General features: G+C 35.7%; 2 protein-coding genes across 2 annotated transcripts; one reads left to right on the top strand and one right to left on the bottom strand.

Moving 5' to 3' along the window:
- Positions 1 to 6,272: 6,272 nt before the first annotated feature.
- On the top strand, positions 6,273 to 10,439 carry LOC136062252 (uncharacterized). The gene is made up of 4 exons (XM_065761100.1): positions 6,273 to 6,644; positions 9,708 to 9,767; positions 9,903 to 10,094; positions 10,218 to 10,439. The coding sequence occupies exons 1-4, from the start codon at positions 6,273 to 6,275 to the stop codon at positions 10,437 to 10,439; spliced, it is 846 nt and encodes a 281-aa protein (XP_065617172.1).
- A 12,714-nt stretch (positions 10,440 to 23,153) lies between these two features.
- LOC111987769 (indole-3-pyruvate monooxygenase YUCCA6) lies at positions 23,154 to 27,373 on the bottom strand. Its single transcript, XM_024019510.2, has 4 exons — positions 26,129 to 27,373; positions 25,064 to 25,312; positions 24,434 to 24,556; positions 23,154 to 24,184 (listed from the first exon to the last, which is right to left on the bottom strand). The coding sequence occupies exons 1-4, from the start codon at positions 26,840 to 26,842 to the stop codon at positions 23,969 to 23,971; spliced, it is 1,302 nt and encodes a 433-aa protein (XP_023875278.1). The 5' UTR covers positions 26,843 to 27,373; the 3' UTR covers positions 23,154 to 23,968.
- Positions 27,374 to 27,810: the final 437 nt, after the last annotated feature.

Here is a 27,810-nt window from a genome sequence, read left to right as displayed (position 1 = left end):
CAGAGCAAGCTGTCACATTCGCACTTAATGCATTCACCTAACCCCTCTGGCCGCATTAATGGGGATATAACCCCTTGGCAGGGCAACGTTGATCAGAGTGAACCACTTGAGTACTGATAAGGCCTCTGATGGGACGGACGGCCAGAAGAAAGGCAAATGGATGATCAACGATGGAATAAGGAGATAGGCAGATGGAAACTATATAAGAAAAGTAAGTAAAGTAAGAAGGGGGGGGGGGAAAGAAAGAAGAAAAGGGTCTCCTCGGCCATGGGCCGAGGAGCATCCCCCCATTTGTAAAGAAACTCTTAGTATTTTTTATAAAGAAAGTTCATGCATAGTGATCGACGGCCAGCACCTAAACCTTTAACCCACTCTCTATAAATTTATTGTTTGGACTTGTTGGGCTGAAAACCCATCAAAACTCAGGGTCAATCCAAACTGAGTCCCTACAGGGAATAATGCAATTTAACTTCCAAACTAAAAAATAAAAATAAACAATTGCCAAATATGTCTGAATTGTATTAATAACTGGTAAGAACCATAAATCAATAGTCTACCAACTTGTGTTTGTAAAGAGGTTGTACTATTCAAATTTATATATGATTGAGTTAAATTGTATCTAAGAAATGGTTATTTTGGAATTATTTCTTTTGTTTATATTTGTTTTATTGTTTATACTAAACAGATGCTCATTTTATTTTTCATATTTTAATTAGTTTTGAATTTTAGTATACTTCTTAATTTTTTTGTTTCATTTTTTGTCTCTTTAAAGATAAAATATTTATTCTGTCCTTTTTTTAGTATGATTTTTAGAACATAATTTTTGTTATATAGTGAAATATATGATATAATAAATTAAGAGAAAAGGGGAAAAGGACAGTTGGTGCAAAATAAGGGCCCAAAGGGACCCAATGAATATTGGCATTTGGGATCTCATGGGCCATACAAGTTTTTCTAACCTCTATTGCTACTTTGGGGGGCATGATTCTCCTCCCTACGCTCAAAGATTTTGTACTCTTTCACAGTGTACTAGATTATCTGCTGGGCCCCTTATTCGGCCCCCTCAAAGTTATTGTTGTCATGATTGTAGCCCTCCTGTATTTCAAGCGTTATACATCAACATCTTTAGTTTCTTCCTTTATTTTTTTTATTTTTTGGCAAACTACCTTTATAAATCGCACAAGTTTGAGTTTCTAACCCAAAATTATAATACTGGTTTTACTATAAATACACCACTTCATATATATATATATATATATTATTTTGTAATAGGAAAAAAAAAAACCACTATGAATTGTCCATGTAGGTTATAAATTTTATCATATAATAAAATATAAAATATCTAAAAGAGTAATCATTATACAACAAATTTTCAAAAAATAAAATAAAATTATTATACAACAGATATTATAAATTTAAATCATCTTATATTTATTTAAAAAAATGTTAGAATAAATGAAAATATAAAAGAGAGTATAAAGAAAAGAGAGAGGACACAAGGATTATCTAGTTCGGCCTGGTGACTTTTGTCCACATAGGAAGCTTTTGATGATTACATCTTCACTATAATTTCAATTGTGCTATTACGATGAACCCTGGGCAAGATATATATATATATATATATATATATATACACGCTTGCAAGAATTAATGGTTTGAGTTTTTTTTTTTTAGAGAGTTTCAACCTATGCCGTCTGCTTATGATAATAGTTTTTTTATTATCAGACCAAGATACTAGTCGATTTTTGGTGTAGATGGTGATTGAACTCTAGATCTCTTATTTAATTAATGGTTCGAGTTGGGTATACATAAACTTACAATGTAATTGGACCTCTTGAACCAATATACATGAACTTAATATCTCTATAAACAATGTAGGTTCCAGTTAGCTCAACTAGTAAAGTCTCTAATGGTTAAATAAGATATTTGAGGTTCAATTCTCACTTACATCAAAAACTTATATCATTAAGAGTGGACGACATGAGTTGAAATTCTCTTAAAAAAAATCCCAAAAGAAATCTAATTCAAATATATATAAATATAAGTTATATAACTACCATTCATTAAGGCTTTAGCCTACCTAAAAGTAATATTTTTTTCGATTTCTCCCTTTTGCTTTGCCTAAAATAGGATTAAAAAAAAACCAACACCCTTTGATGTTGATCTCTCTCTTTCTCACTTGCACAAAACCGTAATATTCATCAACTGTCAAACTCATTTATTTCAGAACATAGTACATAAATAATTCACATGCATTCCACTGTCAACAGAAATTATCCGTACTCTGCCATGTCTTTAATTTTTTTTTTTTTCCTTCAGAAACTTTCATTTATCATAATTCATAAGTAACTAAAATATTCCCAAAAAAAAAAAAAATACACGTTTTTATATTTAAAGTACAATAAGGACTATAATTTTTATGTTTTATTAGAGCATTACCGTCAAATCTTTTATAAAAAATGTCATTTTGACACATGAAAAGTTTACTTTATTATTTTATCACATCATTTTACAATATTTCATTCATAGATNACTTCCTTGTGCAACCATTTTTTGCTCTCTCTCCTCTACTCCACGTCACTACCTCCCTCTCCGACGAAACCCAGGACAGAGCATCAAACCAGGCCAATCTCTTTTTTTTCTTTTTTCTTTTTTCTTTTTTCTTTTTTTGCAGTGATTTGATACCCAGTTCAGCAGTTGGTGGGTTGAGATGGTGATGGGCGGATCAGTGGTGGCGGGTGGGTCGGCTGGTGATGGGCAAATTGATGGTGGGCGAATCGGTGGTGGTGTCGATCTCTTATTTAGAGAGAGAGAGAGAGAGAGAGAGAGAGAGAGAGAGAGAGAGAGAGAGAGAGAGAGAGCAGATATTGGTCGGTGAAGATGAAGAGATATTTTAATCGGGATGAGAGAGAAAACTGAATAAAAAAATAATAAACCCATATGCTATATTGTTCCGTACTGTGCCAAAGTTATCACGGTATTGTAGCATGTTGCAAAATTTTGATACATTTGGAACACTCATGAGACTTGAATAGTGGTGTTTGGTGTGTCAAATGCTAATATTTGGCATTTGACACACCTGATGGTAATGCTCTAATTATTATGTAAAAATATACTAATGTGATTGAATTTTAATACTTCTATCAGCAATATAGTGGTTCATTAACTGTTATACTAATTATACCCACTTGTGTAATTGGTATTATAGTTGTTTGCTAAATATTATAACAACCTATGTTATTACTATCAACAACACAGTCATCCACATGTTTATTGTTTCTCAAAAAAGAAAAAAAAAAGTCACATGTTTATTGCTTTTTTTGAAAGTATGACTATAAATATAAATAAATCAAATTATTTAAATAATGCCGAGAAGGTGGGGCATTAAGATAGTTGAAAATATGGTAGAATTGACTTGGTTGAGGGAATGTGTGCCCTCTCATGTCTCATCTTTGGATTAATGGGCAAATATTTATTCAATAAAGGGGGAAAAAACCCTTAAATAGTAGTATCTTAAATTAATTGGTTTTTGACAAAATCTTACTCTCAAATTATTATATTAATTAATAACAAACTTATTAATCTAATATATGATAAAAACAGGAAAACATTTTACAATGTTGATTATAAAAAAAAAAAAATCTATAAAAAATAAACTAAAATAACAATAAAAAATATTATAAAAAAGAAAAAAGAAAATACATATTTTGTTCCATAGAAATTAGTGACTATTATGCAAGCATGGAAACATTTATGCCTTTTATATATATATATATATATTTGGTTTTCACTTTTTAGGGCTAGGCAAATGTATGTCTAAATTATTTTTAGGGTTGTTGATGAAGTGATGAAACGAGGACTAGGAGAGTCAAAATGCTATCATATGGATGAAACCACTGGTTATACTCTTTCTCTCTCTCTTTCTCTCTCTCTCTCTCTTTTTTTTTTTTTTTTTTTTGAGAAACAAACACACTTATACACACAAGGGAGATGAAAATGAGTTCTAACACAAAGACACATCATAATTCACAAATCTACTCAAAAGCTATGGTAACTTTTAATGGAGGATGAGACAAGTTATACTACACACAACATACTCTCTTAAGCAATGTGAGATAATTACCCATTATTTATTTATTTATTATTATAGAAACAACTATTTATACTCATTGTGTCACAATAAATTATATATAAGGTTCACAGTTCTTTTTATTGAATATTTTATAGAACCAACCACCAATGACCCAAGAAGTTAGTTGGCAAAAATTAGGGAAGGGAAGCAATTTCGAGAATTCAAAAAAAAAAAAAAAATCCTAATATATAGCTGACAAATCTTTAATGCCTACTAGTTTTTGAGCATGCGCTCACGCACGTGCTCAAAGGGTCTTCTATTTTATTTTTTTTTTGGTAAAAGTTAATAATTTGAATCCATTATAATTTGGAATTACTACATTTTCCAATCACAAAAATACCTAGGGGTGTGATGAAAAAAATATTTCATCTACAAATGCATAACACTCATTACACCCCTAGATATTTTGTGATTAGAAAATGTAGTAATCCCAAATTATAATGGATTCAAATTATTAACCTTTACAAATATATATATATATATATGAGAGGCAAATATCATTTAAAATTTTAAAATGTATTTTCTTGAAAAAGAAGAAGAAGAAGTTGGAGTGAAAGGCAAGACAATTGTTATGGATAATTAATTAATTTCGTAGGGAAGAGATGTGATTGAGAAAAATAAAGCTAAACTGTAGGAGTTTCGATTAATGATATGTACATTAATTTCCCAAAAAAAAAAAAAAATTGAATCCAACATAGAATTACACAAATTGATAAATATAGGCATAGATAGGATTTTTTTTTTCTTATATACAAAAAAAAAGGTCTTTAACAACCACTTGATAGATGACTGCCACTTTATGTGAGCTTTGAATTATACAATAATTTTGTAAAGTGTCTCACTCAAACTCATCCAATGTGCCCATTATGCAATTCAACAAAATTGTTGATATGTCACCCTAAAAAAAACAAAGAAAGAGAGAGTAAGGATTAAATATAACTACTTTCTCTAAATAATCAATTAACATATTAATTATATTGCAATCTTTTGCAAATTGCATAGTTCGTCAAGTTTAATGCACCTAAAAAAAAACTTTTCAATGTATTAATTATATTGCAATCTTATCCAAATTGCACAATTTGTCAAGTTTAATACTATTTTTTCATTGGTTAAGATTGCAATATAATTAATACGTTCTGTTAAGGACATATTTTATGTAATTGGCTAATTCTTTGACAAAATGCACTTTACTTGTAATTGGGTAGATCTAGGATGTGTTTAGTACTTCAAGAAACAATAGTTCAAGTCAAGTATTAAAGTCATGAAGATTGGACCAAGAAATAAGTGAAGAAAAACTGTTCATTAAAACTCAACAGATACCTCGATAGAAACGGTATCTATCAAGATTTAAGAATAAAGCTCGACAGAAGTTGAATCTGTCGAGATCTACAAAGTCAAAATTTCCAAATTTGATTTTTTGCCTTAGTTGATAGGTATGTGTAGGATTTCTTTTCTCACAACCCTAGACATAGATAAGATTTATTTTAAATGCTGTTATACATGGAGAACACACGCAGAAAGTGACCTAGTGCCTTATTCTCTTTGCAAAAAGTTACCGCGCCTTTTGTGCCTTAGGGTTTTGTAACCAAGTACTTTTTTATCTTCATTGTTGATGAAGTAAAGAAATTTGCAGCTAACAACATCTTCAAGTTACTGGAGTTAGTCACGCACTGAGATTCACACATCATTTATTAGTCACGTACCGAGATTCGTGCATTAAACGACGTTCATATATTGAAGAGTTCAGAGGTTCTGAAGCGATAAAAGATTTCTGCTGTAAGTTCATCTACGGGAATTGTAGAGGCTAGGGACAAAGGTTTTGTACTAGATCTGAAACTTCTCTTTACTATAATGAATTGCTTTTTGGGAAGGTTTCCCTCTAGGTTTTTTATTATGAAACTAGTTTGTTTCATTGGTTTTCCTGGATCATCATATTTTATCTTATTTACTATTCCGCTGTGCATGATATTGATGTTTGTTTGTTTTAACAAGGTTTATTTATAATAAATCTAATTAACAATTTGGGTTTAAAACTTGTTAATTTTATCAACTAGGGTCTAAATTTCCCAACAAGTGGTATCAAAGTAGGTACACTCTGATTAGATTAATTTCTTGAGTGTGATCCTTGATCCCTGTTGTCATGGAAACTCTTGATTGTGTTAATTTGCGTGATCTTATGTTGAATGATGATGATGATATTCAAGTTGCCTATTGCAAGCTTTATAATTTTTGTATGAAAACTTTTAAATGTGCTACAAAATTAAAAGCTAATTTTAAAAAGGTCAAACTTGAAAGAGATGAATTGATTGCAAAATTGGATGAAGCCAATAATTTGAATGAGAAATTTAAAAATCAAATTTCATCTCAAGAGGACAAAATTAAGAGTTTGGAAAAGCAACTAGTTGAATCTAAAACTGAAGTTGAAAAACTAATTAGTGCCAAACTTCTTGTTGAGCCTAACTCAAAGGAAAAATGTGTTTATATTCCTGCATTTAAAAGGAATAATGAAGATGTAGGAGTGCAATTTAGCTCCCAAGCCCAAAGGATGTATGAACTTAGGCCCAAAGAGTCCAATACAACGAATTTGTAGAGAGTAGGTTGGAAAACTGGGTTTCAATGAGTCAGACAATAAGCAAAGTGGATCCAGATGAAAAGAAAATGAAGATAAACTGGTTTAATATAAAGAAAGTCGTCCTCAACACAATCCGAGGATATCAATTCTTATATATTTCTTCTTGACTTTGATTACAAGTTTAATTTTTGATTGCTACAGTATTTTCCTCTCAATTTCTCCATCCCCTCCTTTCATTGCCTTCTTCCTATTTTATACTATCCCTTTGCCTTCATCTCTACCCTCCACGTGTAGATTAGATTGTTGGTATTGATCTCTGTCACATCAGCACCTTTCTGAAGTCTCTGGAGAGTAGCTGCAAGGTTGAAAACTACTGTTCATGTATCACTTCCTAATTAATGCGGCCAGAGGGTTAGTTGCAAAGCATTCAATGTGGTAGTAACAGCTTTCCCTCAGATATTTCCTGCCTCCTAGTTGTCTTGGACGTTTATAATGTATATCGTTATCACTAGAATTTCCCAGAAGGTCACCCTAGATGACAGGGCACTCTTTCTGATCTCTATTTCGCTTAGCCGAGGAGATACTCCTCTTTGGTTTACCTTCGCCAGCATTCTCACCCATAGCTCACTCATGAAACCCTAAGTCTTACATATTCATTACTGTTTATCTGTCCTCAGACCGCAAAGTGTCCTCGGACAAGGCCCAAGGTCCAGCATATGTTCTTGGGCCCCTTATCCCTACAATAGCCCCTCAAAACTCTGATTCTCTCCATTCTGTCTGAGGAGAAAAAATAGGGTTTTGACTTTGGATAATTAATTCCACACTTTTATCTAATTTCCACACGTGAGAATGTCGCTTCGTGTGTCCTATTATTGTTCTTGACACTTCGGAGCCCGCGATGTCTCATTAATTGCTCTAGGAGGCGCTCTGTTCCTTGCATCCTACGGTGGGGTGCTGATTCCATGGCTGGCATTTCTCCTTGAATTTTGAGCGGGATAATTCCCACTTAACTCCGCCTTCTATATAAGGCGCTTGGTGGGTTTACTTTTCTCTTTACTTCACAAATTTGCAAACTCTTAAGACCTTTCAAACTCTCAAGCTCTCAAGTCTTCCCAAATCTCCCAACTTTCAAGAAGCTCATGAAATGTCACATGTTTTCATGTCTCTACGTCTTTAAGTTATTTTCTTCTCGGCCAACCTCCTCGGCCTTCTAATCTTTTAGTTCCTTTTCAAAAACATTTCCCTTACTTTTCCTTAATTTGCTTAGATAGGTAGATTCAAGCACCTCGTAGATTCTTCCATCGGTATGGAGGGCTTTAGGGCCAAATATCACATTCCACACAGGATTGCCTTGCAGTATTGTGCTCCAAACTAGGTGGTTACAGATAGAAACAAAGGAGAGGTTGTCATTCCTATGATCGCTTTCATAGAAGGAGAAATGATGCTTCCCATGGGTAGGATGACCTGAGACTACCTAATCAACCATAGGCTGTGTCCCCACTAGTGCGCTCCCAACCTATTTAGAGTTTTAGGTAGGGTCGATGCTCTCAAGGAGCAAATGGGTTTAAGACTCACCTAGTACAACGTCGTCCATTTGTACAAGTGCCATTCACTTGCTGACTCGGGGTATTACCTCAAGTCCAAGTCCAACATTGTTAGGCTTGTATCATGCCTTCCCAAGTCCAACAAGGGCATGAAGGACGAATACTTGATTGCCTCTAGGGAATGGCATGACGGTTTTCACTACCCAACTCGAGAGGGAGAGCTAGGTGGGGTACCCTAGGGTTAGGTCCCTTGGCATGGGATTCAATTCCTTTAGCTTTGCCACTCTTTCTTTTAATATTTCTTTTTCCTTTGATGATGGGTTTTATTAGTTTAACTATAATTTGCCCCTTGGCTATTTTTGCAAATAAAAGGCACATGGTGCCCCGCCTTAGTTTGGTCAACGTCGCGGACCTTAACAGAGTCTTAAGCTTCGAGGTATTCGTGAGTGAGGATAGGCAGTTCAGAGTGGTCCACCTCATTTTGGACTTCGGACCAATCTCGGACAACTTCCAAGAAGTCAGCCACATGATTAGGGTAGATGACCCTAGACTCAGCAAGATAGACTTCTATATCCCTGGTTTCCTTACCTGAAAGGACGTCGTGCCTATTGAGCTGCCTCCCATCCTTGCTCTCCTTGAAGCAGCAGCTCTGAGGGAAGAAACCGCTTCCTTATGCTTATTACTTGAGGAGGAAATAGATCAATTCCAACTTGAGGAAGAATAAGAGGTGCGAGCAGATCCCATTGAGATCCCGGATTCTGAGGGTCAATTTGATAGGGCCTCAGCAGCTCGCTTCCCCTAGTTGATAATCGTCGAGGTAGATAGTAGCTCCGAGGAGGAAGACGCAATGGCTCCGAATCAAAGAAAAGGCTTGAGGGACCTCATGGCTGGGAGAAATAAAGGGTCATCATCCAAGGAGGCCCCCAAATCCCAACTTCCCCTTACCCTCCCCACTCCCCCTTCTCTTCCCAAAGCCACAATTGGCCTGCTCCCCATCCCTAACTTGAAGAAGAAAAGGTAGGAGCAGGAAGTAGAGAAGGGTGAGGTGGTTCCTCAGAAGGAGGCCAAACATTAGAAGACGGCTAAGGACAAGCGGGCCTCCTCTGTGGATATTAGGGAGAACCCAAGTATGGTCGAGGTGCGCCAACAACAAAGTACTTGGGCACCTTGACTAGAGCTGGATGGCGCTACCATCCTATGGACCTCCTCCATTAGGGAGTTCTAGAGAGGACTCTCCTCCTATGTTGCTAAAACCCTACAATAGCCCCTTCTCCTTTTGAAAGATATGGACGCTCTGAGGCACATGAGGCAATCAGACCTCTTCATGTCCTTGAAAAGGGATCTTCCCTTGATAAGTGCACCATCATATCTTTTAGCTAAATGCTAAGGTGCCTTTTCCATTCTTTCTACTTCTTTTTTTTTTTTTTTTACGTGGTATACCATTGTCATTTTTGTGCAGGCTATCCAAAAGGTTTTTGTAGCTGAGAAATGGGTCAAGGACGCCCGGAACGTGGCCAGGGTTGAGGCCAATCTCCACGCCAAGACCAACATGGCCCTGGGAGCTATAAAGCAGGAGAACTAAGAACTGACCACCAAGCTGACCGCCAAGGAGAGGGCACGGAGGAGCGTTGAGGCCAGCCTAAAAAATGTCCAGGTTCAGGCTGAAAATCTTACTGAGATAGAGCTGACCACACAGAAGCAACTAGTCTCAGACCTTAAAGCTGATTTGGAGAAAGCCAAAGCCATCGCTCGGACGGCCGAAGAAGCTGCGGAGGCCTCGAGGCAAACATCCTATAACCTCGAGGTAGAAGAAATTGAGATCCAGTCGGCTGAGGAGCTGGCCGAGGTATGCAAGGATTACTACAATGAGACATGGATGAAGGCCCTCAACCTTGCAGGGGTCCCAACTGCCCTTCCACCTCCCTCTGCCCTTGTTCCAGAATCCTTTAAGCAGCCCCGAACTGCTTAGGCCTTTCTTTCCCCCTTCGAGGCTTCCAAAGGATCCAGCCAAGCTGGTGATCAAGGTCAAGGGGCTGAGGTGGCTGAGGATAAGGGCAAGGGCAAGGAGGTCAAGCCCTCCTTAGAGGCCAAGGATACTGCCAAAGCTAAGGAGGTTGACCCCAAGGCCAAAGATGCTTTTGCCTCTCAGTCGAGTAAGAAAGAAGACCCTTCTTCTTCAGCCAAGGCTTAGCTCTTAGGATTTTATTTCCTTTCTGTCATTTTTCTTTTTTCTTTTTGTAGTTTTCCTTTGTATCTTTTCTTTTGTGGTGGCAGTTTGCCATTGTATAAAATGTACATTTCCTTTATTTAATAAAAAGGGTTGCATTTTTTACTTTATGAATCTTTCCTTTCTTTGTAATATTTATTTTATAGTTGGTGTAGTCATCATTTTTCCATTTGATGGGACTTAAAACTGATGCTGTTGTTGACAGTAATGAATTATTGCGACCCTGACTTTTCTAAAGGTAATAGTAGTGCATTGCTGCTAACTCACACAAATTAGACACGTATAAATATAGGGAAAATGACCATGTACTTAGGTAAATAACCAAGAACATTAACTTACCTGGGGCAAGTGATCTGAGGAGCTGGATATAACCTGTGACTTGTTTTAACACTTAGAAAAAATAAATAAAGAGTGCTGATTTACCCAAGGCATGTGGTATGAGAAGTTAGACATAATCAAAGTTCTGTTTAACACTTAGAAAGATGTTACTAAGTATTAATTTACTCAAAACATGTGATCCAAGGGACCAGGCATAACTAAGGTTTTGTTTAACACTTAGAAAGATGTCACTAAGTATTAATTTACTCAAAGCATGTGATCCAAGAGACCAGGCATAATTAAAGTTTTGTTTAACACTTAGAAAGATGTCACTAAGTATTAATTTACCCAAAGTATGTGATCCGAGGGACCAGGCATAACTAAGGTTCTATTTAACACTTAGAAAGATGTCATTAAGTATTAATTTATCCAAAATATGTGGTCTGAAGGACCAGACATAACTAAGATTCTATTTAACACTTAAAAAGATATCTGAAAATATCAATTTACCCAAGGTATATGGTCCGAGGAGCTAGATATGGCCAATGTTCTGTTTGATATTCAAATAAATAATAGGAAATACAGCAGCATAATGTAATAAATGAGAATATGACAAGGTAAACTTTTATTAATAATAATACATTCTCAAGTTGTTTACATTTTAGGGGCGTGGTACAACATTTTCATCTAGGTCTTCAAGATAATACGCACCTATTCCAGCCACCGAGGCGATGCAATACGGCCTTTCCCAATTGGGCCATAATTTTTCCCATGTTTGGTTCTTTGTAATACCTAAAACCTTTCTTAACACCAAGTCTCCAGGTGCTAGTGGCCTTAACTTCATGTTGGCATCATACCCTTGCTTGACCTTGTATTGATAATACGCCAATTAAACCATGTCATTTTCTCTTCGCTTTTCAATTAGGTCTAAGCTCTTCCCTAATAGCCCATCATTGTTGTTCGGGGTGAAAGAACTCGTTTTCAGCGTTGGGAATCCAATCTTCAGAGGGATAACAGCCTCGGCTCCATAAGTCATTGAAAGGGTGTCTCCCCCGTTGACATACGAGGTGTGGTCTGATGTATTCAAAGGATGTGTTATAGCTCTTCCACCCATTCTCTCTTCGCATCATCTAATCTTTTCTTGAGTCCATTCACTATGACCTTATTAACAGTCTCGGCTTATCCATTCTCTTGTGGATAGGCCAGGGCGGAATACCTATTTGTAATTCCCATGTCATAACAATACCCTGAAGTCCTTGTTATCAAACTAAAGGCTGTTGTCTGAGATGAGGGTATGGGGAATTTCGAGCCGAGTGACAATATTTTTCCAAACAAACCTCTTAGCATCCACGTCCTTGATATTTGCCAATGGTTCAACTTCAACCCACTTGGTGAAATAATCCGTGTCGACTAGCAAATATCTCTTATTCCCTGCTGCCTTAGGAAAAGGACCTACAATGTCCAAGCCCCATTGAACAAATGGCCAAGGGCTAGACAGAGGATTAACGACTCCTGTTTGGTGAATTTTTGGTGTAAATCTTTGGCACTGATCATACTTCTTCACAAACTCTTGTTCTTCCTTTTCCATGTTCGGCCAACAGTATCCTTGAGTGAGTGCTTTATGAGACAAAGATCTGCCTCTTGTGTGGCTTCCACAAATCCCTTCATGCAACTCCTCAATGAATAGCTATGATGCTTCAGGGTGTGTACATAGCAATTATGGCCTAGAGAAAGAGAGCTTGTACAATTTTTGGTCCTCAGACAACCAAAACCGAGGAGCCTTTCTTTGCAACTTGTCAACTTCTAATTTCTCCTCGGGCAAGATATTTTCTTTAAGGAATAGCACTATAGGGTCCATCCAGCTAGGACCCACCCTAATTTGATGGATATGGACCATATCTCTCTTCACTTCAGTAGACTTGCATAAGTCTTCAACAAGGATGACCTGAGGTAAACCTTGTGTCGAAGAGGTTGTAAGAGTGGCCAGAGAGTCAATATGTGTATTTCCATTCTTAGGGATATGCAATAAGTTGAAAGACTCAAATCTTGATTGCAAGTGCCTAACCTAATTCAAATATTCTTACATTCTCACATCCCTGGCCTCTAACTCCCCTTTCACTTGGCTTACGACCAATCTTGAATTCGAGAATATCTTCACTGCCTTTCCGCCCATTTTTTTGAACCATGACCATCTCCACCAATAGAGTCTCATACTCAACCTCGTTGTTTGTGTCCGAGAAGCCTAGTCTTAAAGATTTCTTAATAGTGATCTTCTCAGGAGATATTAACACTAACCCTACTCTAGATCCTCTTTGATTCACTGCACCATCAACATACACCCTCTAAGACAAAGGTTCCTGTAAGGAGACCATGCCAACTAATTTTTCATTCATGCCCTGCTTCTCTACCTCTTCTCCCAATAGGGATTCAACAAACTCAGCCACCAAATCTGTGAGGACCTGACCCTTGACAGAGGTGCAAGACATGTACTTGATGTCAAAAGCCCTTAGGATTGTATCCCACTTAGCAATTCTCCCTGTGATATCAGCACTCAAAAGTAATGATCGAAGCGGTAGTTGAGTTAAAACAACAACTGTGTGGGATTGGAAGTAGTGGGGGAGTTTACATAAAGCATGTACCACTTTCAAAATGGTCTTCTCCAATGGTAGATAACGAACTTCTGCTTCATACAACGACTTGCTTATATAGTAGACTGGCCTCTACACACCATCATCAATTCGTATCAGCACTAAACTTACAGATTGGGAAGCCACAACAATATAAGCAAATAAGACCTCGTCCACCTCAGGCTTGGACATGACAGGTGGCCAAGAAAGGTATTCCTTAAGCTGTTGAAAAACCAATACACATTTTTCGGTCTACTCAAATCCCTTCCACTTATTCAACAAATGAAAGAAGGGTCTACATTTCTCAACTGACCGAGAGATAAACCGATTCAAGGCAGCACTTATTTCTATTAACTTCTGGACCTCTTTAGGATTCTGAGGTGGTTGCAGATTGTTAATTACCTTAACCTGATCAAGGTTGACCTCAATTCCACAATAAGTGACCATATAGCGTAGAAACTTGCCTGATCCCATACCAAAGGAGCACTTGGAAGTATTAAGGTGCAGTTTGTGCCTCCTCAATATTTCAAAAATATCCCCAAGGTCCCCCACATGCTCGGACACCACCTTACTCTTCACTACCATATCATCTATATAGACTTCAATATTCTTGCCCAATTGTGGCTTAGACATACTAGTCATCATCCTCTAATAGGTAGACCTTGTGTTCTTCAAACCAAATGGCATAACTTTGTAGTGGTAATTTCCTATAGGAGTGACAAAAACTGTCTTTTCTTGATCATCTAAAGCCAGTGGTATTTGATGGTATCCCTAGAAGGCATCTAAAAAGCTCATCCGAGGATGGCCTAGAGTTGCATCCACTAGCTGGTGTATCTGAGGCATAGGGAAAGGGTCTTTTAGACAGGCCTTATTTAGATCCATGAAGTCCACACACACTCGCCATTTCTCATTCTTCTTCTTCGCCACTACAGTATTGGCCAGCCACTCAGGATAAACACCTCTTTAATAGTCCCAGCCTGCTTGAGCTTCACCATTTCATTTTTGACAACATCAGAATGGTCCTTAGATGAGTGCCGATGTGGTTGCTTTTTAGGGGTGACAGATTGATTGACATTCAAATGATGACAGATGAACCTCGAATCCACCCTCGGAGCCTCGTAAGCACTCCATGCAAACACGTCAATGTTTCTCTTGAGAAATTCTACTAGCTCTTCCTTCTCCTAAGGAGGCAGCTGAGATTCGACCTGAAAAAATTTCTTGGGATCGTTACCTACAACAATTTTCTATAAATCCTCACACTTTGCCTCCTCGGCTGTCCCATCCATGGGTAACACCGAAGTCCTTGATTGCTATAAACCCCTATCAGTAGAGGTCGAGGACCCAGTGTTGGGCTGATGCATGATAACGGCTACCAAGCATTGTCTAGCCACAGACTAGCTCCCTATTGGCTCCTCAACCTGATCCCTGAACAGATACTTCACTTTCAAATGGAGGGTGGAAGAAACAGCCTCTAGGGCATAGAGCCAAGGCCATGCTACAATGGATTTGTATGGAGAATAAGCATCCACCACAATAAAATTCACTTTCACCTCCTTTGAGCCTGCTTGCATGGGTAGTCTAACTTGACCCTTTGGAATAATAACATTTCCATCAAAGCCCACAAGAGGTGAATCATAACTCGTCAAATCTTCCGGCTTCAAATTTAGCCCCTTGTACAAATCATGATACATAATCTCCGCCCCACTAACCTGATCTACTAGCACCTTCTTAACATCTTACCCCCTATCCTAAGGGTGACCACCAGGGCATCATCATGTGGTTGTATAGTTCTAGCGTTATCATCGTTCGAGAAGCTCAACGTTAGTCAAAATTCTACCCTAGCCCTTTTTGGCTCATGTCCAAAACCCTCGACAAGCGACCAAGCCACAGACATTACCCTGGACGTATGAGGACTAGTCCTTCCCAGAGCAGCGAGGATGACATTGATTTTTCCTAAAGGGGCTCTCAACGGAGCATCCTTTCGAGGTTCTGATCCTGCCTGGCCCCCCTGACCAGTGGGATGATACAGAATTTGCTTCAACCTTCCCTCTAGGACCAACTGATCCAGATGATTCTACAAAGTTCTGCAATCCTCTGTGGTGTGCCCTCGGTCCTAGTGGTATTGGCAGTGAAGGCTTTGATTGCGCTTCGTGAGGTCACCTCCCATCTTATTTGGCCATTTAAAGAATGACTTGTTCTTGATCTTCTCCAAAACTTGATGTACTGGTTCTTCGAACGCCACGTTAACCATTTGAGTATTAGTGGACCCCAATTTCCCAGCGTAGTCTCTCTGGAGCCGGTTATTGTTGTATCGATCCGACCTGAAATCTCTCATCTCTTGAAAGATAACCTTAGCCTTCCCCTTCCCCGACTCTTGGTCTTCCTCGACCCTCTTATATTTATCAATTCGGTTCATAAGCTGGCGTACACTGATCCTAGTTAAAGACTTCCTCAAACCATGCTCAGCAGGTAGGACGACCTTGAAAGTCCTGATGGCCACATCGTTAAAGTCACCATCTATCTCATTGAGCATCTCCTAGTATCTATTCGAGTATGTTTTCAAGGTCTCCCCTTCTCACATGGTCATAGACAATAGAGAATCTAAGGGTTGAGACACTCTACTATATATGATAAAGTGAGATCCAAATGCTTGAGTGAGTTCCTTAAAGGAATCAATGGATCTCTATCTCAAGCCATCAAACCACTTCACAGCCACATGCTCTAAAATGGAGGGGAACACCTTGCATATCAAGGCCTTATTCTTGGAGTGCACTGCTATTCTTTGATTGAAGTAGCTCACATACTCCACAGGGTTTGTTCGACCATTGTACATGATAAACGTTGGCTGAGTGAATCATTGAGGAAGTCTCACCTCTTCAATTCTACACGTGAAAGGCGACCTAAAAATCTGGTTGAGCGCTTTGCTCATCGCATAATTTTCCAAACCTTTGGAAGATGAACTCCTGGTCCTGCACTTATGGTGGTTGTCCTCATCATACAAGAGAGACTCACTGGGGAGAGTCCTTGACCTGGGTCTATAACTATCATCCTCCTCATTGCCAGAAAAGAAGTCAGTATTGGAGGGAGTTCACCTTCACCATTCATGGCGTAACTTCCTTTTTAGGTTGTCAATCTTCAATTGTATGGCTTTAGTATTCTCCTTATGAGAAAGGTGGCTCCTACCTCGTGATTGGCTACTACTAGTATGGGTGGTATATACACTAACTTCTTGGTCCCTCCTTCACTCAAGATTAACAAAATGATCTTGACGTTGGGACCCCATAAACTCCTTTAGATTCGGACCTGAACTTACCATAGTTGGACGTTAATTTCATTACAGTAGCATAATTCCTACAAACAATGCCAATTGTAGGAGTGCAATTTGACTCTTAAGCCCAAAGAATGTATGACCTTAGGCCCAAAGAGCCCAATATAATGAATTTATAGAGAGTGAATTGGAAAACTAAGCTTTAATGAGTCGGACAACAAGCAAAGTAGATTTAGATAACAAAGAAATGAAGATAGACTGGTTTAATCTAAAGAAAGTCGTCCTCGACATAATTCGAGGAGATCAATTCCTATATATTTCTTCTCGAGTTTGATTACAAATTTAATTTTTAATTGCTACAGTATTTTCCTCTCAATTTCTCCATCCCCTCCTCTCAATTTCTGTGCTCTCTATCTACTCGATACATTCTCGATCCATTGAGATTTCTGGGTAGCTTCTCAATAGATTTTCAACACATATCTCGATTTATCGAGATAATTTATGTACTCTCTACCAGCTCAATAGCAGCTCAACAGCTTCTTGATTTGTTGAGATCCTCTTGCATGCATTGTTTTTCACATGTTTTGCATCTTTTTATTATCTTGTGATCCATAGCATCTTGTTTCATTACATTCATGCATTTATATGGATTCCTTGTGTTCCTTGATCAGCTTAGAGCATCTTTATATTTCTCCGGTGAAGCTTTATAGTTTCTTGTACCCTTTGTCAATCATGACAAAAAGGGAGAGAAAATGTGGTTTCTTTTTAAGATTCTACATGTTAGGGGGAGAAATACATGCTTTTGTAAGGGGAAGTGTGTTTCATCTTGTTAGGGGGAGTGTTTACTTCCTTGTTGTTTTAGGAGCTTCTTTTTAGCTTATTGTACACCGGTCTTGTAACCATTTTTATATACATTATGCTTATCTTTAATATATATATATATATATATGATGTATGTCTACTTCCCCTATCTTTACATGTGTTGTTTCTTCTCTATCTTTATATGCATGTTTCTTTATGCACGCAATCTTTATTTCTATTTCACAAATGATACATTGATGAGTTTTGTTTAAGTGTTTCAGAAAGACAAGTTGTGAAAGTCTATCATGCTATGAACTCTTTTCTTGCAAAGTTTTTCAAGAGTTTGTAGTATGGAGAGATTTATTTTGTAATACAACAAGTGGTTATAAGTTAAGTAATTTAAGACTTCTCTCATGATTAGTTGTTTTGTTGTGGTTTTGTCATGGATTGCTAAATGGGGAGATTGCTAAGGACATATTTTATGTAATTGGCTAATCTTTTAACAAAATGCACTTTACTTGTAATTGGATAAATTTAGGATGAGTTTAGTATTTTAAGAAACAAGAATTCAAGTCAAATATTAAAATCATGAAAATTGGACCAAGAAACAAGTAAAGAAAAGTTGTTCATTAAAGCTTAACAGATATCTCGACAGAAATAGTATCTATCAAGATTTAAGAATGAAGCTCGATAGAAGCTGAATCTGTTGAGATCTACGAAATCAGAATTTCCAGATCAGATTTTTGGCCCTAACTGACATGTATGTGTAGAGTTTCTTTTCTCACAACCCTAGACATATATAAGGCTTATTTTAAAGGTAGTTATACATGGAGAATACATGCAGAAAGTGACCTAGTGCCTTATTTTCTCTGCAAAAATTTACTGCGTCTTTTGCGCCTTAGGGTTTTGTAACCAAGTACTTCTTAATCTTCATTGTTGATGAAGTGAAGAACTTTGTAGCCAACAACATCTTCAAGTTGCTGGAGTTAGTCACGTACTAGGATCTATGCATCATTGGTTAGTCACGTACTGAAATTTGTGCATTAAACAACGTTCATATATTGAAGAGTTCAGAGGTTCTGAAGCGGTAGAAAGTTTCTGCTGTAAGTTCATCTACAGAGATTGTAGAGCCTAGAGGCAAAGGTTTTGTACTAAATCTGAAACTTCTCTTTACTATAGTGAATTTCTTTTCTAGAAGATTTCCCCCCAGGTTTTTTTAGTATGAAACTAGTTTGTTTCATTGGTTTTCCTGGGTCATCATATCTTGTCTTATTTACTATTCTGCTGTGCATGATACTGACATGATATTGATATTTGTTTGTTTTAACAAGGTTTATTCATAATAAAACTAATTAACAATTTGGGTTTAAAAATTGTTAATTTTATCAACCAGGATCTAAATTTCCCAACACATTCATCTTTTTTGGTTAATAATGGAGTAACCCATTTGATACTTATCCAAATTGCAAAGTCTTTTTTTTTTCTTTATTTATTTATTTATTTATTTACAAAGACTTTTATTAGAAAAACAAACTAAGACACAGAAAGAGTATCCTCCAAAGTTCTACACATTGTAATATTGTAATCAAAGAAAAGCAATGACTATTCCTAAATTGCACCAAAGTTAAAAAATAAAAAATAAAAACAAAGTTTTATGTACTGTAATATTTTAATCAATTTAAAAAAAAAAAAAAAAAAAAAATTGCACCAAAGTTAAAAAATAAAAAATAAAAACAAAGTTTTATGTACTGTAATATTTTAATCAATTTAAAAAAAAAAAAAAAAAAAAAACAAAGTTCTACGAACATACTGTAATATTGTAATCGAAGAAAAGCAATGAATATTCCATTTTGTAATCAAAGAAAAGCAATGAGTATTCCATTTTTTTAAGGTAATAAGTAAGCTTTAACCCACAAATGCATATCATACAAAAATAAAATAAAATAATGATAAGGAAATATTGAAATAAAGAAAAGTACTTTTGAGTCCATATAATTAGAATAAGGAATAGCAAAAGTAACCTACCCGAATTCAACAAAAACCAACTACAAATTTCATAATCCTCATCAATAGACAAATTGTCGATGATTGTGATTAAAAAAAAAGTGTTAGAAGACTATTTATTTTTTTATTAAAAATTAAAAAAAAAAAGGAAAAAAAGAAAAGAACTATGTACATTAACATACTTGTTGTTTTCCTAAAAAAAAAAAAGACATACTAGTTGAGATGGAAAAGCCTTTTTTGTTTGAGCAAGAACAATTTGAAAAGATCTTTTATTTTTTATTTTTTATATATATAAGTAGAGTTTCTTTTCCCTGTATCTATTTATGCAGTGATTGTAACACTTTACCAACCTTGATCAAGAAAAATAGAAATGATTACAAAGAATACATATCACGTGTAAATGTTTATGTAAAATAAAAATTAGAAGAGACAAACTAACCAAAATTGCAGTTAGATAACACATCCGCTATGTAAGTCTCATAGCTTTTGAGCTTAATTAATATGCTGTAAACATCAAATTCCAAAAGAAGTTATAGAACAGTGGTATTAAATAGAATTTGGTGATAGAGGTTCCAAAAATATAAAAGCTTAAATTATCTGACATGAAGGGAAAGAAAATGATGAGTAAATACATTTTTGAGTGGCTTCCTCTGACATGTAGTCACCTATTACTAAAATGCAAAAATGTTTGTTCCTCTTAGTATAAAAAGCAAGAACTTGAGGATGGAGATGGGAATTAAAAAAAAAAAAAAACTATGGAAGAGATGGGAAGTAATTTGATACCATTATAACTGCTTAATGATTATGGGGAGATTTAAATTTGTTGGGTAGAAGTTTGTAGTTTTGTGTATGACTAAAATGTGGGTGTACGATCGGATTTTTGATTTTTTTTAAATAGTATGACAAATGTGTTTTTACAAAGAAATGTGTGTTTGTTTTTCAATTTTTTTTTTAATAAATGGATAAAGCAATTTGAAAACCATCAAAAGAGTGGCCTTGTTTTGTAGGCAACATTTTAGTGGGAGTTAAAAGTGTAGCTACTTATAAATTAAAATAAAAAAAATGTGTATATATCTATTTAGTTTTTATTTTTATTTTTTATTATATATATATATATATTTAGTTTTTTTTTTGGATAAACATGGGGTTTTTTTTTTTTTTTTTTTTTTTTTTTTATAGGAAAAAAAGCAATGGGTTGTTTAACTTGTTTTTCTATTTTTTTTTTTTTAACTTATAGTTGCTTTGAAAAAGTGGGTTAGTGAAAGAGTGTTTCCATTTTGTAAGCAATGTTTTAGTGCAAGTTAGACATGTATTTTACTAGACTATCCTTTAATTTGTCTCTACTTAAATAAATAAAAAAATCAAATCAAACAGAGGAAGCTCCTTAAATAATAGTTTAAATATAGGCATATTATATATAAATCAATTTTTAGAAGAATGTATACAATAGAGTTAGAACAAATTCTTTACATCTTAGGGCTTGATTGGTAGGAGGATTTTTGTTTTTGTTTTCAAAATAGTATAAAAACAATTTTCAAAAATTTGAACTTGAAACTAATTTTCAGATAATAATTTTTATATTTTACGTGTTTAGCTCCCACTTTTAAGAATAATTTTCAAAATACTAAAAACAAAAATAATTGTTTGGGAAACCATTTCTATTTTTGAGATTTTAAAAAAAAAATTACAAAAAGTAACATGTAAAATCTATAGATTACTTTTTTATTTTTTTTATTTTTTATGGATAATGATAAGGGAATATAGCTCATCATTTTTTTTTTAGTAATAAGTTTCAAATTTGAGGTGTGAGAATTCTTTTTGTGATAAAGATGAACTCATAAATTTAAGAGATAAAAGAGTTTGGACAAATATGTGGAGTTCACTGTTTTCAATTTATTTATAGCTATGTCATTAAAAACATTTTCTGTTTCCTAAAAACACCTCTTAAGCCGTTTTCAAAATCCTATTTTAAATTAGGAAAATAAGATAAAGTTTTTTGAAAACTGTATTTAGAAAATATTAGCCAAACAATAAATTCAAGTGTGGAACCCACCATTTTATGGATTGCAAAACAAAAAACTATATTTAAATACTCTTAACAAACAGTCCCTTGGTTTTTGTGGTTAAGCTTCTTCCCCTTCTTTAGATTGGGAGAAAAGAGAGGAAAGGAGAGGAGTGTTGTCTCTCATGGGAATTCAAATGGATTGGATAATGAAAATCACTTTCTTGAATTTCCATTTCCTCTTAGTTCGGGATATTAAGATTTTTAGGAATATATTTTGAGAAGGAAAAAAGAAAAGAAAAGAAAAAGCGGGATACCGATTGTGATAATGTGAACAACTAGAGCAAGAGTTGGTTATACTCAATCTTACTAGTATCACATATACCTGGAACATGTTTAGTCTCTCCCTTGATGGGATTGAGAGGTGCTGAGATTTCATTTTCTCCATTTTATGCATTACATATTTACGTCGACCAATAAAATTGTGGATAATTAAACCACTTTCTTGTAACAAATTTTCCTCTTTTTCTTTGTGGCTTTAATACAGAGGCAAATAAATTCTAAAAAATAAAAAACCTCTTCAGAAAGTGTCAGCATTTCAGAACTGACACTAGTAAGTGAATTTAATTTACACCAAGTGGGAATTCCTTTTTCCCTCCAAAAAAGAAAAGAAAAAAAGAGTGGGAATTCCTTTCTTTCTTATTTATGATTTTGAAGATTCCAAGAATATTACAGCTGCGTGCTACTTCAACTATCCTCAGAATGGGAAATGAAAGCATTTTTTTTTGCTCAAACAGCTGTGAGTGGAAGTGGGTACTCTCTGGCAGTGCCCTGCTTTAAAAAAAAGTGTGACAAGGATTGAAATCACTTTGAGCAAATGGAGAAAAATACTTTTCGATAGTGAACAAATCCAAATTAGCAAGCTTTGGATTGAAATTCCTAAAACAGTCAAAGATCGAAAAATGAACCAGTCAGTCCGCATGCTTGATGTCATGACACTCTGATACTCAGGCGTGAGATCTATAAATGTACTTCCCAACTTTTCTTTTTCAATAATGCTAGGGTTTGGCTTCCTATTTTTTTGAGTTGAAACTAAAAAATAGGGTAAACTAAGTATTTTGTTTATATCATTTACAGCTTAACCTTTCACTATCATGTCAATTTAGTTTTTGTTGTTATCTCTTTAATGAAAATTAAAAAAATTAGTTTATTGCTACATCAATAGAAATTACTTTTTTTTTTTTTTTTAGTTGTTTATCACTTCAGCAATTTTCATCTAAGGGATAAGTACAGAAACTAAATTGACGCTAATACTGAAAAGTTATGAACAAAATTAAAATATAATATAAAAGATAGAAGCCAAATACATAGTTTACCCTAAAAAATATTATAGACATATAATATGCATCACATATGACATAACCTCAATGAAAAATAGAAAATAGATACATCAATTTTCTAGAGTAGGTGTAGCAACAAAATTAGAAAAGACCGAGTCTTGAGTCATGACAATTGATATGGGAATTGTATGCAGTTAATAGAATCTTTTCTGCTTCAAATTAAGTGGTGGTCCTAGCTACTACTTGGAATGAAATCATTTCGAAAGCGAAAATGCATGAAAGAAATAATTAAACTGGTACAAGTTGTAGGCAAAAGAATAAAAAAGAAGAAGGGATTTTCATTAGAAGTCATTTTTTTCTTCAAGTTGTCACGGATACACCCAAAAACTCAATGGAGAACTGAATTCCATAAAATGCTACACTAGAGGAAAACATCAAAACGTTAATACTCTCATCGAAACCCTAGGGGCAAATACTAAATAGAGGTTAAAACATAATTATATCACTAGGCAAACAATTATCAAACATGGCTCTCTATAACTCTTTCCCCCCACACTTCTATCTTCTTCTTTTTTTCTCTGGAAAATGTCATACCTAACACTACTAATTAGAGAAAACCGGTAATGTACAACATGTACAAATAGCTTATGAGGTCCATCTTTTTTTCTTCACTCTGAAATCCTCCTTTCCAATGGCCTGGCTTGTGTCATTTTGTGAAGCAAAAGAGTTCCGATTCAACTCTTTCCCCACCCTTTTTTTCACCCTCAATTGGAGGAGCACCGGCATCGGTACCAAACCATCAAAACCCTCCAATTTTGGTACTAACTTTGCACTCGTTCACACTTGCATTAGCCATGATCATGATTTTTGCCGAGTCAAAGATACAGAAATTGATGATTGAAGAAAGTGAAAATGTAGGTGAAAAAATTTGATGGTCATTCACTATTTTTTCACTTCCTAGCTCCAACTAATGTCTAAGTGTCTAACTCGGCAAAATCATGACGATGATTGAGGCAAAAGTAAACGGATCGAGCAAAGGTGGGTATACATGATGTCTCCAATCATTCATCAATGTTTTACTCTCTCGATCGATTTCCTGTATCTCAAACTAGACAAAATCATAGTAATATGACTTAGGACAAAAGTGAGCTAGCAAAGGTTGTAGTATTGTGTTTTGCTTTCATTTTCCAATACCGTTCGATGTCCTCAGCTATTCTTTTCGCATCCACTGACGCACCAAGAATTCCACGTTTTGTAAACCCCACTGCGTAGAGCCCACACTCGCCTTTCCAACCATTTGGAAATGGCCTTCGAGGCAACCCATCTTTCTCTGAAAACATTTGTCCCTCCTGACAATATAAGCCCATATAATCTCTTTTTCAGTCTATGAAACTAGGGTTAACATGAGGAAGGAAAATAAAACAATAAGTAAATAAGTTCACAATATTTTTCACAGACATGACTCGTTGTAATTGATGCATAATGTATAAAGGTAGTAAGTGATGATGCTACAACCGCAACAGACAAATAAAAAAAGACACTGGCTTAAAGAATCAAGGAACTAAAACTAGAATGAAAAAGACAAAGAGGAAAGGTACCTTTAGCCAATAGGGTACATTGCTTCTGTAACCGGTTGCTAAAATAATGGCCTCAAAGTTCTCTATTTTTCCATCAACAAATTCCACAGCGTGACGTTTTAACCGCTTAATGCTTGGAAGTACCTGAACCAGTATAGAAAAAGTTAAGACTTGTGAAATTATTTAGCTTGAGAATAACTTCCGCATAAAGAATCAACTAAATTTGGGAACTAATTGACACCCTCAAGAAATTATTCACTCTTACAAGAGAAGTTCTCTCTCATCTTTAGAGGCATTGTAGGCCCGTGGGATTGAATAGTTTCTCCCACTAAATAAAAAAAACTTGAATTTATTGGTGAAAACAAAATGTATGGCTAGATTTAACAGTCTTTCTTAATAAGGCTGGAAAAAAGTTTCCAAAATTTGGAAAGGCTCAAAAAATTGTCATGCATAGTTAAAGTGAAAAACAATAACAAAAATTTGGAAAAAGTTGGTGATTTGATTCAATAAAAAGAAAAGCAAGTGTGCCATCCAGAAAAGCAAATAATAAGTACAATCATTTGTCAAAAGGATAGTAAAATCTATGAAAAAATTTGTGTTGGCAACAGGAAGTGAAATAAAGTGAGATATGATTTGATAAAAGGGAAGTACCTTAATGTCACCACTTTTGATTTTGGCAAGCGTTCCGACATCTAAGACTGGGGTCTTTCCGGACAAGTTTTTGAGTTCGAGGGGACCCAAGCTCGGCCGGTCCAATCCGAATCGAGAAGTGTCACCAAGAATGAGCCATGACACAATCAGCAGTAGCCGATCGACAAGGCGCATGGGCAGCCACTTGAGCAACCACATGGACAGCCCGAAAGTCGATCTTCCCAGCATCTCTCGTGGTAGGATGTGCACCTTCGAACCAAAAAAAGTTACACCCAAAAAAGCTTAATAAAAATGGACCAAAAGAAACATAGAAAAGACATGGAGTTGATGTATGTGAGGCCCTCATTATTTTGATAGGACTAGGAGGCCTAATTTGACTCTAAGCTATATGATACTTTATATGCTTAATGGGGATGGATTGTGTTTCATTTCTTTAAAAATACTCAAAATCATAATAGGGAAGAAGAAAAAGGCCAAAGTGGTTGTGTGATTTTGACAATATTTTTAACCTCCTACGTTTCTGAACAATGTTGCGCATGCTTGAGAATTCCTAGAAAGTGAAGGATAAAAAAAAATTGTCTTTCCAAAAATGAATACAGCTACTTCAAAAAAAAAAAAAAAAAAATCATCTTTTAAAACAAACTGTTGGAACTTGAAGTCACCAACTCTTAACAGCAATAAGCAGTTAACAAAACAGTCATAGTGAAATGAGTGTTCTACATATTGCACAAAAAAAAAAAATCAATAGGGATTATAATTGTATAAAACATGTTTGAAGAACCACATGAGTGTTTTAGACACTGAAAAAAGCCTTTCCCAACATTTATTTTCTCTCTTCCTTAATTTTGGGAAAACTTTTGTAAACAAAAAAAAAAGGAAGAAACCTAGGGAGATTTATACTGGCTTTTTCCTAGTTCAATAAAAAAAAGTCCATGATTGGAGAGACAATAAGCGGCTAAAAATAAAAAGTGAGCTTCTTGCTTTGGTGCGCGGGAGAGAAAAAGAGAGAGAGAGAGAGAGAGAGAGAGAGAGAGGACATGGCTATGAAATAATAAGAATACTTACCGAGTCTCTGACCACAATAGAAGGCTTAGCATCATGGTTGCAAAGATCCAAACAAACCTCCATGCCTGAATTCCCACAACCCACAACCAAAACTTTTTGACTTCTAAACTCTTCCCCACACTTGTACACACTAGTATGCTTTATAGACCCTCCAAATTCTTCTATTCCTTCAATCTCAGGCTTCACTGGCTCTGCATTTTCACCGGTGGCCGCGACTAACCAGCGACACACATACTCCGTCATCTCACCGTTTAATCCCTCACTCTTTACACGCCAAAGACGAAGAGTACAGTCATACTCCGCTTGTGCCACTTTCTCATTGAATTGTGGCTTGATATCAAACTTGTTGGCATAATCTTCTAAGTACTGAATAAATTGTTCCTTAGTAGGGTAAGTAGGGAAATCATTAGGAAACCCCATGAAAGGAAGCTCACAAAATTGCTTTGGTAAATGAACTCGAAGGCGATCATAGGTCTTGAGCTGCCACAACGAGGCTATGCAATTGGATCTCTCAAGAACAACACTAGGAACACCCTTTACTTTGAGAGAAGCCGCTACAGCCAAACCTGAAGGCCCTGCACCAACGATCACTGGCCCTTCAACATACTTGAATTGGGGTGACCATAACTTGTTGGAATTAGAATTAGTCTTCTCTATGAATAAAGGATCATGGGCTTGTTTTCCTTCTATCTCTCTCAAGTAATAGTTCCCCATATGAACAATGCAAGAACAGAACAAAATGGCTTTAGCTAGCTTGAGGATTTGTGTGCTTCAAGAGCTGGTTGAGTAGAAAAAGACTATATTGGATAAGCTGACTCTGCTCTGTGTTTCTCGCTATGACTCTAAAAGTGTGATCTTTTGGGAGGTCAAGACTGAAATTTTGATCCAGTGGCAAATTCCTCTCTTATCTAAAGGAAGATTAGGCTGGCGAGGAAATTCCTGGAAATTTGGAGTGGATTAGAAGGGTCTTATCCACTTGCGAGAATTAGTATTTTTGGTTTTTATTTTGTGAAAAATCTGTGTTGTTCAATGGAGAATTAAGCGGAGGCATGAACAACAACTACGGGCTAATCAGCATTCAACATGAACGGTAACACACACACCCACAGAGAGAGATAGTGAGAGAGAGAGGGAGGGATGGTGATATGTCTATATATATTCCTTTTGTTCACAGAGGATTTATATCATAATATGTGGGCAGTAATACAAGTGGGAACATAAACAACTAGCAAATTTCTCAATATATGAATATTTCGATTGATTATTATTTATAATACTAATATTATGATAACCAAAGCTATAGCTATAGTTATAGTTCAACCCCTTAAATCGTGGAAAAAAGAAGTTTGATTGGGTGTGTATTACATGAAATTGTTTCTCCTAACTCCTAAGAATTCTATTGTTTGACAAAATCCAAAAATAATAGGAGTAATTTTTTTTTTTCTTTCTGTTTTGGAGAAGCAATAGGAGTAATATTTTGATTAGTAAAAGTAGTCCTTTTTATTTATCTAGAAGATAGCTGGGGTGGTGATTATTTTTGCTTACGGACCAACTTGGGCCAGGTGGAATATGAATTGTAACCAATTGTCCACATTAGGGATTTTCTTCAGATACTCTGGGTAATTTCTAATTTGTCGATCGAGAAAAAGGTTTGTAATCATGGGAAAGCACTTGAGAGACAG

The sequence above is a fragment of the Quercus suber genome, unplaced genomic scaffold, assembly GCF_002906115.3.
Source record: "Quercus suber isolate HL8 unplaced genomic scaffold, Cork oak 2.0 scaffold_18, whole genome shotgun sequence".
Taxonomy (NCBI): domain Eukaryota; kingdom Viridiplantae; phylum Streptophyta; class Magnoliopsida; order Fagales; family Fagaceae; genus Quercus; species Quercus suber.
This window is presented reverse-complemented; position numbering and strand designations above follow the sequence as displayed.

Excerpts from the sequence above, each read along its gene's own strand:
- LOC136062252 (XM_065761100.1), top strand. The coding sequence starts at position 6,273 with ATGGAAACTCTTGATTGTGTTAATTTGCGTGATCTTATGTTGAATGAT. Across the intron at positions 6,645-9,707 it reads TTAAAAGGAATAATGAAGAT|GCTATCCAAAAGGTTTTTGT; the intron begins GTAGGAGTGCAA and ends ATTTTTGTGCAG. Across the intron at positions 9,768-9,902 it reads ACGCCCGGAACGTGGCCAGG|GTTCAGGCTGAAAATCTTAC; the intron begins GTTGAGGCCAAT and ends AAAAATGTCCAG.
- LOC111987769 (XM_024019510.2), bottom strand. The coding sequence starts at position 26,842 with ATGGGGAACTATTACTTGAGAGAGATAGAAGGAAAACAAGCCCATGAT. Across the intron at positions 25,313-26,128 it reads CTATTGTGGTCAGAGACTCG|GTGCACATCCTACCACGAGA; the intron begins GTAAGTATTCTT and ends TTTGGTTCGAAG. Across the intron at positions 24,557-25,063 it reads TCAAAAGTGGTGACATTAAG|GTACTTCCAAGCATTAAGCG; the intron begins GTACTTCCCTTT and ends ATACTGGTTCAG.